General features: G+C 40.4%; 1 protein-coding gene across 2 annotated transcripts in view; it reads right to left on the bottom strand.

Annotated features, from left to right (window-relative positions):
• Window positions 1-11,299, bottom strand: part of MON2 (MON2 homolog, regulator of endosome-to-Golgi trafficking) — a 65,711-nt gene extending 54,412 nt beyond the window's left edge. For both annotated transcript variants that reach the window (XM_064701846.1, XM_064701847.1), the window contains exon 1: window positions 11,026-11,299. In XM_064701846.1, coding sequence (XP_064557916.1) covers window positions 11,026-11,136 — 111 coding nt within the window. In that variant the 5' untranslated portion in view covers window positions 11,137-11,299. The remainder of the gene's footprint in view (window positions 1-11,025) is intronic.
• Window positions 11,300-15,803: the final 4,504 nt, after the last annotated feature.

The raw sequence follows: 15,803 nt of genomic DNA, 5'->3' as shown, positions 1-15,803 counted from the left end.
TTAAAAATATTTACAGTTAAAAACCAATTACACCACATGTACCCTACAAAATACTGTATTATATGTGTAAAAGAGACAACATATTAACACTATAAAAATATCCCTCAGTTGATCACAAATAGCCAATAGAAAACATGATAACTACAAACAGTTCTAATCTGTATACATTAATGCAAAAGTGTGCTGGGATTGCATCAGTTTATGTGGCAAATTAAAAGATATATTCATAGCTTTTAAAGTTTACAAATTTACATCAATTTCTATAGCAGTTTGCAGGACACTGTCACATAAGAACAGGATCTTATAAAGCACTAATCAAGGAGAGAGCATTATACTGTGTGTATTTATGGGTACAAATACGATTATTTACTTTCACATAAATATAAGACACAATGTTTTTAAATCAATACCAATTTTAGCTGTAACATTACCAGCTTCCCTTAGCACCACATTCATAGTAGCCTAACAAGCAAGTCAGTTCTCTCTTTATTTTGAACAGAAGAAAATATACATGAAATTCCTGAAACTTAACAAAGCTTAAATGTATTTAAAACCTTCAGCCAATTAGATTTCCAATTCTGCTGCTTTAATAATTGTGAAATGAAGTGATATAAAATGTCTCAAACACACACGTGCCATTATTGAGTTTTGGTTCATGTTTCTCCTGAAGCAACTGCAGCACCCAGTCTGGGAAGGTGAAATATTGACAAAGAAGAGAAATTGACTCTCAGGGATAGCACATATTCAAGTCAATCTCTTCCAGCACTTTGGTCTGGCTTTAATCAAACAGTCAATAACCCCCAGTAAAATTCAACAAGACCCTCTACACTCAAACACTTGCCCCATCATCTTTCTGCTTCCATGGAAATTACCAAGTATTTGCTAATTACATGGAAATCACCCTTCACAGAAATCAAAGTAAGGCAAAGAGACAACCTATGTGCAAGAAAAAAAAATTAACAAGATCAGGAGAGTGCAGTTTCAAGCAGACTGAAAAGGAGTCTATGCATAACATCTATGTTCTGGCCTCAAAGTTCCTCTCTGAATGCACAATCTGAAAACAACATTCACAGCTGCCTTACAGACAGAGGTTCTCTGCATGTGAGAGACCACAATGTGGAGATGCAGAGAGACTTCCAAACACAGCTTCAGCAGCTTCTCAGATCCAAAACTCTTACTCTCCTAACAGCCTTCTCAGTCTGCAGCTGAAACAGGGAAAACTTTCAGCCTTCCTGTCACAGATATGCTGTGAGCATCTTCCCAATTTTTGAAAACTTTTACTTTGTTTAGGATCTAAAGCACTTATTGTGTAACAGAGGCAGATAATATCCCCTCAGGCAACCAGGAAGGAAAGATTTAACACATCCTCAAGCAAAACCAACATTTACCAACATCCAGGTAACATTCATGAGCTAAATTTTTCCACATTACACATATTTAAAGATGTAACTCATAAATCACATATGAAGGTATTAGGATAACTGGGATATTCAATTCTACATGAATTCAACAGGACGTAAAGGCAAGCAATCCACACCATGAGTGGTAAGTGGATCTAGAAAGCAGCAGTTCTTCAAATCTGTCTTCTGGGACATTGTGGAAGCTCCTAAATCCAGCTGCAGTAGGCAATCTGCATTAACTAAAGATACCACTTGAGCTAACTCCATGATCACCATATCATTACCCTGCAGCCCAAGAACAGGACTTGTCTTGGCAGTACAAAGAATAATGGCATGGCATATGCTTGAACATTTAACATTAATGGAGGTACATCTTGGGCCTCTACTGCAATGCATACAGACAGACAAGTAAAGGACCAGAGGCATCAGCTGGGATGTGATCTGACAGTATATCAGGTGCTCTGCAGTAATCTCTATGGACTTGTCATTCTTTACTCTGGGGTAAACATGAAAGCACTACCCTTCTTTTACTGAAAAATAATAACATAGTTAAAAACTTTTCCTAAGGGAAAGATGACACAAAATTTGAATCTAAAGTGAGAAAAAGTAATTGTTGTCTCTGCCATAGCAATTGTTTCTTTAAAAGTTTCAAACGATTTTTAAAAAAAAGTTTAAAAAGGATAAACATGCTGATCTTCAAAGGAATTTGTATCTAATTAGGAACAAAGTCAACACCTTTTTGACTTTATTAACCAAAAAATATATATTCCCATAAGGATATTTAATGCAACAATCAAACATGTACTAATTTATACTAAGAACTGATCTAACATCAAGAATCTTTTTGTATGAATTTCTAAATGTGATAGCATTGTTACCAAAAGTTAATAAAACCAAGAATTTTCACTGCTAGTGCTTTTGAATGACCATTTGTGTTTTCATTGTACATTGGAGCAAGTTGCTGTCTCCAGAGACACTAAAATTGTTTTAACGTTTGAAGTCCTTACCACACAAGTCACTGATTTCTCTATTCTCAAAAGAAAAGCATTCAGAAAGAATAATTTTTATTGGTACTTACATTACATTGTTTGCCAACCTTTTATTAAGACTGGATGAGAGTAATATGTTATTTATAGTCACTTCCATATCTATTACATGAAATAAAAAGAGCAATTTTTTTTCTATCCATGACTGTCTGCCTTTCCAACTGGGACACTAACCCTATATCCAACAGTTGAAATAAGAGGTCCTCCTGTCCAAAGCAGAGTTTCACTTTATTGTTATTCTGGCTTGCTGTGCAAAAGCACATTTTGGACCATTACTATACTGCTAAGCTATTGCTTAAAAAGAACACACAAAAAACTCCTCACTAAATCAGTCTCATGAAAGCACTCAAGTGTACCACATTTGTGTGAAAAATCCCTGTACCTGCCTCCTGTATTTTTATCTTCCTCCCCCTGAGTACAACCCCTACTTTGACACTTCTCTTTTATGTATACTCATTTTACATGTAATTTAAACTGGCAAAATGCCAGTCTTGATCTGACATTGCTGTGCACTCACAGGGGTTTATTACACTGAACAATTTATCATTTTGTTACAAAATTATCATAAATTCGGAAAAAAAAAAGCTTTAACAGATTTTACCATACACTTTCTTCTCCAGCTGAAGATTTAAGATATTGCAGTTTATATTTTTTAAAAACACACAACCTTGTTCATTTCCAGCTTTAGTGCACCTATATTAGTTGCTCTCATATTCAGAGTGCTCATTCACACTTAACAGGAATGACTACTCCTCTGGCCAATTAATCTTCTGAAACTGTCAGTTTGCAGTACCAGTAGCCAATTCAGAATGCTGAAGGTTAACCATCAGTAATGCCAGGAGAATTGCCAGAGTTATCTGAAGTCTTCAGAGCTGCTGCCTCTGGAGCTGCCTCACTTGATTGACCACAGAGATATTCAAATACAAATACATACTACCACAAGTTTTCATTTGACGGTCAAAATACTACACCTCAGCTGGAAAGAGCATCACATACAAATTAACAGATCCAAACACAAGGCATAACATAAAACAACTCATTACCAAACTGCACTAATGTAGACAGAAAGGCAAAAAAGCTAACACCTGAAAGAGAAGAAACACAAGCCACATAGCAACAAATTTCTAAGTTCTTCTCTCTTCAACAGAGAGAGCAAGGATGTACCTCATATGTTGTACTGTATTCTGTATAAATTATATGGATACCTAAATAGTATGTATAATACATTATACATGGTATCTCTCAGGATAAGGATATCTCTTAGGATACCCTTACACTACATAGGTACCTAATGTATATAACACCTTATATACATGTATATATCTAATGCATATAATATATTAGATACCTATGTAGCATGAGGATGTTCTGAGAGAGCCCGTGTCCAGCATTAAGAGATTTCTGAGTGATCCATTCAAGTACCACACCACTGATTTTAAACCACTGAAACAGAGCACTTGCACTTGAAATGTAGTTACATACTTTTGATACAACAATTATCATTCTATGTTAAAAATAAAACAACACCCTGTTTCAGAGCTTCAGGAGACATACACTTGAAGTTCAAACTAATGTTGCCTTCAGCTTCTCGAGCACAACAGACAGGACCAGGCAACTTTTGAGGATTTGCCACAAGTACTATATTCAGTCAGCAATGTCCATTTGCCAGACACCTGGTAAAGGGAAACAACAGTTCACAGTTTAGGTGCTAGTTGAGAACTGGAGTCACCAAGGATTTCCAACTTCTGCTGCAAGTTTCCTGTCTAATATACAAAAAGCCATGGGAGGCAGATGAGAATTAAATCAGAGATTAGGATGCACAAATTTAAATATTTAGACTCCTGTTACAATGGAGATTGTCTCTCCTGAATGCCCCTTAATTCTTAAAGCCTCTCCTTAAGCTAATTCAGCTGACCCACTAGCAGGGGCTCAATGCAGAGGTCTAAGCTCAGGCCTCTGTATCCAAGACAACTACACGCAGACACCAGAAGACCCAAGCCCTTCTGGACCAGAGGCTGGAAGTCAAGGAGGAAACATTATTGAATCTCAAGTGGCAATGTAGAACACCCAGTGTGTAGGTGTTCTGCACAATCAGTGAAGCTCAGACACCCAACATCAGGCAACTTCATCTGCACTGAAAAGTGTAACTTGGAAAGCAGAAAGACAGACCAATATAGTGAAAGTTTTACCAATTTTCTTCATTCATTACATTTCAAGGCAGTACATGATGAAGAAACTTGACCTGTGTGCCTTACGTGAATCACTTCAGAACATGTGACATTTCTATTCACAGACTAAAATGATCACATGAAACTTATGATTTACAATTGACCACGAAGCTTAGAACACTTCTGAATAGATGTTTTCCCCTGTAAGACTTTACTTTTAAAAACATAATTTTGAAAAAATACTACTGTATAAAGGTCAATATTAAATAAAAATCACTGCAAAATTAATGGACTCCAAACATGAAGCTAGCAGATGCAGCAAATGGTAAAGACCAGAAATTATAAAAAAAACTAAAAGATATTAGGGATTACTGGTTTCAAGTTACCAGCTCAGCTGTGGGCTGGCAACTCAAGAATGCTACAGAGTAATCTCCAGTCACATGCACAAAACACATGCTTTAGTGCAAGCTGCCTAAGTATGACAACATACATTTTACAGAGCATTGTTTCTCTATTTTGAAAAAACCATTAAAACACAGTCAAGTGAATACCCACTAAAAAAACCAACAAACAAACAAAATCCTCTAGTTTTCATCCTTTTAATGTTGTGAAGACCTGAAAATAAACCTGGAAAGTTCAGACCTGAAAATAAACCTGGAAAGTTCAGTGTAGGTTGAATTCCCTGTGGGCTATAATGTCAGAATTACTTAAACCATTTTATTCAAAAAATAAAGCAGGAAACCCAAAAACTTGGTTACTCCCACAGAAAATGGTTTATGTCTTCTCTCCTAGGATCATTTGGCTCATCCTTTTACCACTAAAGTAGCATGAATGCAGAGCACTCAGAAACTATTCAATGCTAGAAGTACATCAAGTGACTCAGATGCACATATCACAAGACAGCTCAGCATGTAATTTCTTTCTTAGCCTTCTGCAGTATGTCTACTGCCCTATATTCAACAAAATTTCTGAAATATTATTACCATTACAGAACAAACAGCTAACAAATATTCACACGTTTTAACTGTTCCTTCCAGTTGCATTAGGAATCCTAATGATCACTTTGACACTATACACTAAATTAACTGATCTGTATCTTTTTAATGATTGTTTACCTTTTGCAATACATCCTCATGTTTAGTTTCACACAGCTACCCAATGACATCAGAGGTTCTCTAAAAAGAACAAGCTTCCCAATTACATTAGCTTTAAAATGTGTTTGGCATATCATTCCTAAACAAGAATGATGTAACCCAGGGGACTGAACTGTCATGTATGTCACTCAATGCAAACAAGACTGGACTCTAAAGGAAGAAATGTAGAATAATGCTCGTCTTCACACAACACAACATACAGCCTCTCAGTAAGGGCAAATCCTATCTCTTGCCTCAGGCTAGTCCACACCACATCTACTGTAATTAAATAATTTAAAGTTTGCTTTGTCCAGAAGTCACTCAAATCCTCCCTTTTTAACTTTTACCCTATGAGCTTTGTAAGGCTACTTGCCTGCAAGAAGAGTTACTTATAAAGGAAGAAAAAATAAGTCTGCAAAATTGGATTCTATTCTTTTTCCCAGATACAGCAAATTACAATACCGTTTCAAAAAGATATCTATGTGCCAAAGGTGCACAACTCAGTAAGTAGCTAAGTAAAAGCAATACTGCTCCTTCAAACAAGGATTGGGTAAAGAAACAGCACAGAGAGGCTACCAAAAGCTTTCTTCCAAGAGACTTAAGAGAGCACTTCTACTGATCAAAATATTCAAAGCTAATTCTGTGATGCCCTTCCAGTGGAGGCAAGTTAAACACAACCTCTTTCCCAGCCCCATTACAGCAACAAACACCTTAAAACATACAGGCACCTGCAACCCATTACACAACTGCCAAGAAAAGGGCATGCCCTGGCCCAGGCCAAGCTGATCCTGCAGTAGTCCCTGTCTGCCCCAGCACTGCCAGCCCTCTGCCTTCCCCTCTCCTACCAGCAGAGATGTGCCTGAAACTGTGCAGGGAGCTGGATAAGAGTTACTTTTGTTTGTTTGGTTGGTTGGGTTTTTTTGGTGGTATTTTTTAAACTCACTTTGCTTTTGCTGCTATTTAAAAGTCAAGAAAAGACCTGAGACAACACAGAGAATACAAGCCTCAAGAAAGTTGCAACTGCTTGATTGTATCTGTGTAAACAACAAGGATTTACATACCACTGGAATTCAGGCTGCAAGAAACTTCTGGGTATACTTATTTCTCATTTTAACTCCATTACTTCTGCCAATTATAAGTATTTTAAGTTTTTAATGCAGTAGAATTATCTAACCAAATCATATGCAGTTTACTGAGCAGTATTTTCATTGTGTAATAAGAAACAGCAGATAAACCTATTTAGGACAGTAAACCATCTTCAATTTGGTGATAAGAGAAAATTCTTACTCCAGTTCACTAAGGAGAGGACCACAAGCTTTCCCCAAATGCAGCACACAATAGCAAAACTCCAGTCACTAGCAGGTCAAAACAGTTTATAAAGCTCTGTGTGTGCAGCATGCAATTCAGCACAGCATAAGCAGCACTGCAATACTCTCTAGGACAGAGCAAATCTCAGAGCCCACTGTATTAAAAATTATGTGTTAAAGATGAAGTAGTATTGTTTTCCAGGAGAAACACCAGATTATTTGAGATAACATCAACAGGACTGATGCCTCTACCAAAGACTGTTTCACCCTCTGTAATTTCAATCTCCAAAAGACAGTGTTTTATTTGCATTTTCCCTGAGAGCTTCTATCCCATCCATGGCTGGCATCTACTTTTCTAATTGGGCAACAGAAATACATGATGAAAATACAAACATATTTTCCAGCAATGTCATTATTTGCATGTCTGCCAGTATAAACAGGTTTGGCATATCAGAGACATAGTCACCATATCCCTTCTTGGTCACAGTGTATAGCATTCATGCCTAGTACACTTCTGTAGTCACTGCTGATCTGAGGAAGTATCAAACATAAAAAACATCCAGCAACAAAGAGAAATGGACTTCAACTGTAATAGTAGCTGGTATTCTCCACACCCTTTAGAAAAATAAGTCTGTTATGTTATTTAAACCCCAAACTTTGTCAGCAATACAATTTCAGGTTCTTTCTCCAGCTCCTATTTATAAAGCCTTAAATGACATAACCTAGGAAAATCCTACTTTGGTATTATTTGTTAACATAGAGCACAGACAACATATGGATACTTTGGAGCCAACATCCTGTTATTTCTCAGTTAAAAGCTCTAAGGGGAAGGAAGTTGGCCATATTTGTGTCCAAGTTTAACAATGGGAGAAACTCACTAATTTCAACGTTTCTTAACAGATTATTGAAGTCAGCAAAAACCTCAGACTCTACAGCTGTAAGTTACTGGACTTACAACTACACAATTTTCACATTAACATGACCTACTAAGAAAACTTTAAAGACTCAGAGTAACAGAAAAAATGAAATTAAAGTCCTCAAAACATTGAAGAGTTCAAGTTACATTTTCAATAAGGTTTCATTAAGAACTCACTTCTGCTTTCTAACTGAGGATAAGATCTAGATCCCATGGTTCGTTGTCCCCTTCTCGTCTGCATACAAACCCCTCCCTCATCCTCCTCCTCCAAAATAACTCCACTAAACTTCTTCTGCTGTGTCATATACATGCCTGTTCAAAAAATCATTTAATATTGTTTTGGTGTCTCAGAACCTAAGAGATTCTGCACAATTTTGTAATAACATATGACTTAGAAAGGTGTTTAGAGAGTGAAAACTAAGCCCCTTTTAATAAAACAGGCTCTATTTTTCTGATCATACAACTGGTCTAAATCCTTACAGTACTGGTTAAAGAATTTACTCAGGTTAATCATTCGAGCAACAACCAGAACTGAGAAGTACATTACTACTTTTATCACAGCAAACCCATCATCTAAATTCACTTTGTAGAATTTTAACACTATTAATATAAAAATAAACCAACAAAACCAGAACAGACAATTCATTTTAGAAGTGGCTGAAGATAACAACTGTGAGCAAAATGTTTGACTATGTCAGACACTAGAAAGATGAGGAGAAACAGTTTACCTTTACAAAGTACCTATCAACTCTAACAACTTTGATATACATCTCATAACTATTAATTTGGGACTAGGAGTTTTTCAATAGTTTTATCCCAGTATGGTAAGCTTATTAAGTGACATGAAAGCATACACACCAACTGCAATACAAACTCATAAATTACAGTGCATGTGGGAGAGTTTAGTTACACTGCAAGTTAAAAAGTGAGCTGGTAAGAACCTGTTTTCAAAAGCCAGTATTTAAACATGGTTTTAAAAAGTGGTGCTGTTTCAAGTCAGTAAGAAGAATACGCCATTCCTCTGATCATTCTAGCCAAATCTAATCACGATCAGACCAAAAGCATGCAATTAAAATATCTCCTTAAGCAGCTGGGATTTGACAAAAAAAGGACACCCATTTTCTTTAAAACTAGAACAAAAAAGGGCTTCCAGAAGTGAGGAAGTAAGATCGTTTCCTGCAACTGTACCATACATCCTACTGTAAGACTGCTTTCGCCTCAGACTGTTTGTAAGAGCACACAACTCCCAGCAGAACTCCTCGCACCTCCTTATAAACATCTTCCTGTACTATTCCAATAAACCTATCCAAATCCCAAACAATTGTGGAAAAGTTTGTTAAGTGCTTTTAATGAAGAAAGCTATACAAATTGCTGTCAATTTAAAGTGAACAACACAAAGGTTGAGCTTACACAAGAATATGATAAACGTGCTGAACAAGTATGAAGTACACACAGTAGTTACTATAATATTCCACCATGGCAAACTTAATGAGGCATTACTAAAAATACTAGTTTATGAACGACACTGCCCAAGTCCTTTGGAGATCTCAAGGAAAATAAATGTTAACTCAGTGGGGAAACTTGTTCAGAGATGAAACAAGAGTCACACAGTAATACACAGAAGGGAGTGCAAGCAGCACTCCCAGCTCCCTTCAAACACACAGAAGTTTCTGTTCTACTGACTGCAGCTCTTTCTTATTTACATGTGACCACACACAATTCGTCAGGACTGATCGTAACTTTCTCTCGCTTTTCTGTGACCACACAAAATTTCACAAACGCACCAGCATTCCTCTGCCAACTAAAATAGTACACAACATTCTCTGCTACATTGTGTCACCTCATGTCTTTCAAAACAAGCACAGCCATTAGCTTCAATTCAGTTGTTAAAGTGTATATTACTTTGTACAACATTAAATGTGCTATCACTTAATTGGAACTTAAGTCACATAACACACGCAATGCCTTTCTCAGATGCTTCTGGGTCTGCATCTTAATCTGATCTAATTGTTTAATATTTTTCCTCCCGCTATTTCATAGAAAACTTTTTTAAATGGTAAGCAGCAAACTGCTGATAGGGAAAAAACTAAACTAACTGTATAAAAACAACGGAAAAACATATGGTTAAAAAGTATATTTTAAGTTAGCAAGAAAAATTCGGATTCCTCTTCAATTAAAATAATCCTGTTCACCGAGATTACTGAGGTCTCAGGCTGCACAGCATAAAGTCACGTTTCAAAACCAAAACACACAGTCCTACTGTAATGAGTATATTAAAGAGTTTCTTAAGAAGAGAGGAAAAAACAGTAACCCAAACTTCTGTGTCTCCCAAGCTTCCTCAGCTGTGCCCACACCGTTGGAAAGCCACACTGCCCCAGAACGACGCGGCAGCGATGACGAGCGACCGCCACAGCTGCCACCGGCAGTCACGGGTGTGCAATGCTGAGGAATAAGGCACCGGGCCGGGCACCACAGCCTTCCAGAGAGCGGCAAGGCACAGACCCGAGCGGAGACCTGCGGGGCCCCGGCTCCCCCGGCAGCCGCAGGGCCGGCCGGGGCTGAGCACGGCCCTCCTCGGCCGGAGCGCGCCCGGCGGGGCTCCCCGCTCGCCCGGGGCGGACAAGCCCCAGCGCCGAGCTCGCCTCCGGCGTGTTCCGCTCGCTCCGTGGCGCCGAGACAGCCGAGCCGAACTTTGGGTTTCCCCCCAGGGCGCCGAGGGGCCGCCCCCGCTTCGCCCGCCGACAGCCGGTCTGTCCGCTAGCCCCGAGGGGCACAGCCCGGCCCACGGCCCCCGCCTCGGCAGCGCACTGACAACAGCAGCCACAGAACACGCGACAGGCACGGCCACATCAGGGCACGGCCACAGCTGGACACAGCCCGCGGCGGTGGAGGTCGGAGCTCACCGGGAACGGCACCGGGCTGGGTACCAGAGCAGGGGCTCGCCGGCAGCACCGCTCCGGCCCGGCCCCGGGGCCATAGAGGCCCCTCCGGAACGACGTCCGCCGTCCGGCTCAGCCCAGCACAGCCCGGCCTGATTCGGCTCAGCGCCACTCACCTCCTTGACGGGGGGGAATTTTTTCCGGCACTCCAGGCTCAGGCCCCGCAGGTCCCCCTGCATGTTTTCCAGCAGCTTCTTCACGGCTTCGGGGCTGCTGGTCCCGGCCATGGCGCCGCCGGGCCGGCCCCGGGCCGGGCGCTGTTCCGAGCGGGCAGGGGCAGCGCCTGTCTCTCCGCGGCCCCGGCCGACACGTCTGCGCCCCGCACCGGAACCCTCCGGCCCGGCCGCGTCCCCTCCCCGCTCCGCGTCCCCCCCGCTCCCACAATCCCGGGCGCCGGCAGCTTCCGCACACACGGCCGGGGGCGGGGAGAGCGGCGGCCGCCGGCTGGGAGGGAGGAAGGCACGGAGGGAGGGACGGAGGCGGCACCCGGAGCCGTCCTGCCGGGCTGGACCGGGCGCTGCCCGGGGAACGGGGCTCTTTCCCCGGGGCCCTTTCCTCGGGGCCCTTTCCCCGGGGCCCTTTCCCCGCAGTGTCACTGGGTCGGCGTGAAGGGGCAGGAGAGGCTGTGGGACCTGGGCCGAGGGCGGGGAGCTGCCGAGGGGAGGGGACAAACTGCGGCGTTCGCGAAGGGTCACTGAGACAGGAGGTGGCGAAGCTCTCTGGGTTTCAGCAGCCGCCAGCCCCGCCGAGCTGCTTCAGGGATGTAGGGCTCAGTCCCCTCTGGCCAAGTCCGGCTCTTAGGAGCGTTTGATTTTAAAAAGCAAAAAGCGAGGTACACTGCTTTTCTTTAGAATCCTGAAGTTCTTGCTTTCTTTCCAATGCGAGTGAATGAGCTCCGAAACAGATTTCCCGGAGAGTTTGCGGAGTCTCCCTCGCTGGAGATTCAAGAACCGTCTGGATACAATTCTGTGCAATGTGCTCTGGGGTGACCCTGCTTGAGCACGGAGATCGGACGAGGTGACCCAAAGTGGTCCTTTCCAGCCTTGCCCGTCGTTCTGTGGTTCTTCAGCAGGAGTGAAGCTTTGTGCCCTCCTTGGCTCTGTGGTCTCCTCTAAGCAAAGTGAGGGTGAACCCTTCACTGAGAAGCTTTGAGATAAACACAGGCGGGGAAAAAACGAGGGCATGTGGAATGGTTGGGTCCCAGGTACCTTCCATGTCACCAGCAGTGTCCCTCGGAATTCCGTACCAGTAATTTTTAACCCATTTCTAAAGCTGGCTCCTGAACAACTCGAACACACTCTTCAGTATCTGTTACTTGTAATGCAGGGGAGCTTAGGCCTGATGGTTGCCTGGGAGCTTCCTTCTGGAGGATACCATTCATCATTCACCATAACAATGAACATTTCGCAAAGATTTTGGTCTCTGCAATAATAATTTTTCCATATTCTTGGTACTGCAAATGCTGTACTGTGCTGGCTGCCCACATGTTATGCAGCATGGTTCTGTTCTCCATCTATAAACTCAGGGAGCTGGGAAACATCCACGTGTTTTGACATGTTGTAGTTTTCCAACCTGAGAGTCTTGAAAGAAAAATTATGAAGAAGCCAAATGAAGGACAAATTTTAACTGCCATTTGATTTTAAAAAATTTAAGTAACAGCTTTTCTTTAGACTTTCCTGAAAGTCTTCAGTCTTACTCGGACAATGTTCTAATATATTGGACTTTTTGTCTTGTAATGAAAAAGTAAAAATGTTTCATTAATTTGAGCATCCCTACTTGTATGTTGAGTTCATTTACTGGGAGAACCATTGCAAATGATAGAGTAAACAGGCTCCCACTGGCACAGCATTGACTGTACCTGTATACATAAATCTTTAGGGGCGCTTTCTGAAGCAAAGAGTGCAGTCTTGTTTTCTGAGTAATTTGTTATTTTAAGATCTTTATTTTTGTATTGTTTTCAGTATACTGGCTGTTAGCTTGGCAGTACTGAATACATGGATGTGAGTTTTTAAAACTATGTGTAATGCTGCTGCAATTGAATTAGGTAGTTAAGCTTTATGTGCCTTCAGACAAGGAATTAGGGTTTCACCCCCTGTGTCCAGTAAAATCAAACATGATTCTATAACACTGTTATACTTTCAAAGTGCATTGGTTTGTTTATTCTCAAAAGCTTTGATGTTTCTATGCTTACTTAAAAAAAACCCCAGCAACTAAAGAGCAAGACTGTTGTCTTTAGTAGAATGATTTATGTCCTTAATCAATAAGCATTTTCCTAAGGATTTTCCCATCTTAATGCATCTGTTCTGGGCTTCAGGCCTGATGCAATTCACAGACCAGTCCAAATACCTTAATAAGAAACATGGATGATTAGCTAGGAGAATGAATAATTAATTATTGACTATGCACGTGTATTTCTTAGGTAAGCTTTAATGATTTACTTCCTTTTTGTTGTTCGGATTTTTCCACAGATTTACTGTATGGTAAGCCATGGACACATTGATATTCCCTGAATCTACTTGTCTGCTTGTTTGTACACTTGATATCACTTACATTGATCACACATATCTTTTCAACTACCAGCTTAGACACTCAGTCTGCTCAGCATTGCCAGCCAAATACTGCCAGATTGTTCATGAGTTTGGAAATGCATCTTACACTTTGTAGAATTCTTACAGTTGTAGAATTGAAAACTCCTCTGAATCTGCTCAATACAAGAACTGGGAACATGTGCCTGAATCTCAGACATGTCATAAGGTTATCTTTCTCACCGTTTTGATGTATGCTTTTTGTAAATGCAGAGATTTATCAGTTAATCTAAATCAGTGCAGGTAAACTGTTTAAACTAGCCAGGATCCTTTTAAGATACACTGACTTGATTGTGAATGTGACTTCTGCAGTTGCATTTCATTGCAATAGATTCTATTGCATGCAGTCCTAACCCTCAGCAGAAGTGCTTAACAGTCTTTTGTACACTGAAATACCCTGGTTACAGTTCAAGTTACTTTTGACTCAGAAGGTGGTGCAGTGTTTGTGGACATCTCTGAGGGCACATTTTTGACCAGCAAGTTAAGAATGCTCATTAGCTGTTAGGCTGACTTGATTGGGAATAGTACATTTGCCTGCATCTCAGGCTTATCTCTCAGCTTTTAAGCTAACTTTGTATTGCACTGCAATTATTATGTTGTGGTTTGCTTTGTTATTAAATTATATGTTATTTTCTGATGGGCAGTGGGTGATTGAAATAATTCCCTGTAGCTTTATGGCCCTAATTAGCAACAAAAATGCTCATGAGACTTATTGTGACTCATTAAGTTAGCTCATGTTCATTCCAAATGATGTGCATCAGTCCTTTTAATTGGATTAAACATTGGCTGTATTAATTTCAGGTGTTTAGTCCTAGTTATAGCCCATCCTGGCAGATGTATGCAGATGCAGGCTTTATATATGAGAACAGGGTTCTGTCATCATGCTGTACAGAGGCAAAATTATCAGATTTCATTCACTGTGGCAATGAATTGGTTTCATCATTATGGGAAGAGTTGTGATTTTCCTCTGAGTTCACTTTACCTACCCTCCTGTATACTTCTGTGAGTGATATGAATCTGTCAGTAGTTACAGTACTCAACTAACTTCAGGATATGAAAAAGCAATTGTGGAAAAGTAAAGGTGTTTGCAGATGTCTCTGGTGATTTTTTGTACTGCAGAGTTAAGAATCACAATGGAGAAAATTTTGTCTCAGATTGAGCATAGATACTGATATCAAAAGACAAAGTTAAATTTTAAATTAAAAGACAGTGAGAGATAGATTAATACTAAATATGTCCTGTAGCCTTTTATAAAAGCTATGCATTGTATTGGTCTGTGTAAGCATAAAGAAGGTCTTTAGTATGTGAACACTTCAGTAGCTCCTTAAATTACAGACCAAAGAAGTAGGCGAAGAGAGTACTTATTGTGACACAAATGGGTCAGAAGATGGGTTAAAAGAAGTAATAAACTTCCCCCTAGTATATAGTATTCTTCAGGGGTTTTTGTGGAATGGAAGTTAAGTCCTTGTTCCTTTAGGATGTGGCTGTGCAAAGAAGTTAGATCTACCAGCACACTGAAAAATATGTTTTCCTTTCTGCGTAGGCGTGAGCTTATGTTTACATGTTGGTACCCGTTTTGTTTGTATGTTTACAGCTAATACACATTTTATTTGGTCAATTGAAAAAGCAATCCCAGCTGCTCTCTGGAATCATCTTTTTTGCCATTAGCAAACTATTGGTAATGATGTCATGTTTTGTTTAAGGTCACTCACAGCACTGTTAAGCAACAATGCCCAAGATGTCAGACCTATGATGTGTACTAGGTACTCAGCAGTGATTTCCTGTTGAGTGCAGAACTCCAGAGCCTACACACAAATCTCTTGACCAGAGGCTTAGATGTTTCCAAGACTCTCATTTAACCAGCCAGCAAAGCTGTTTTTCCAATTTTTCCTGCTTGAATCTTGTCCAAACAGATTTTCAAAGCAGTGGAGTTTTTGTTGTTGTTCTTTTTTAATTGGCCTTTTGCATGCTGGTAATTGAATCAGCTGAACCTGGTAACACCTTTTGTGAGAAAGAACTGCTGTCCAGTGCTTGAATTAATTTATTGCTGTGTTTGAGCTGGCAATGTAACAACAGACCAATAGAGACACAATAATCACAAAATTTTATCAGCATCTCCCATGCCCTAGGACTTTCCAGCTCACACAGAAAGTATGTGGCTGGCCTGGGAAACAAGCGTTACTCTGTGCTTTAAATTGAATTTGTCTTTCATGCCCTTACACAAATAACAGAATTAATATCTGTTCATCTCTGATTTTTCCCTGTATGATGTGTAATGCAGCCCATTCATGACACAATTTTTTTCTGTC

The sequence above is a fragment of the Zonotrichia leucophrys genome, chromosome 1A (genome assembly GCF_028769735.1).
Source record: "Zonotrichia leucophrys gambelii isolate GWCS_2022_RI chromosome 1A, RI_Zleu_2.0, whole genome shotgun sequence".
NCBI lineage: Eukaryota > Metazoa > Chordata > Aves > Passeriformes > Passerellidae > Zonotrichia > Zonotrichia leucophrys.
The sequence above is the reverse complement of the archived record's forward strand: the minus strand, read 5'-3'. Positions and strand labels throughout refer to the sequence as shown.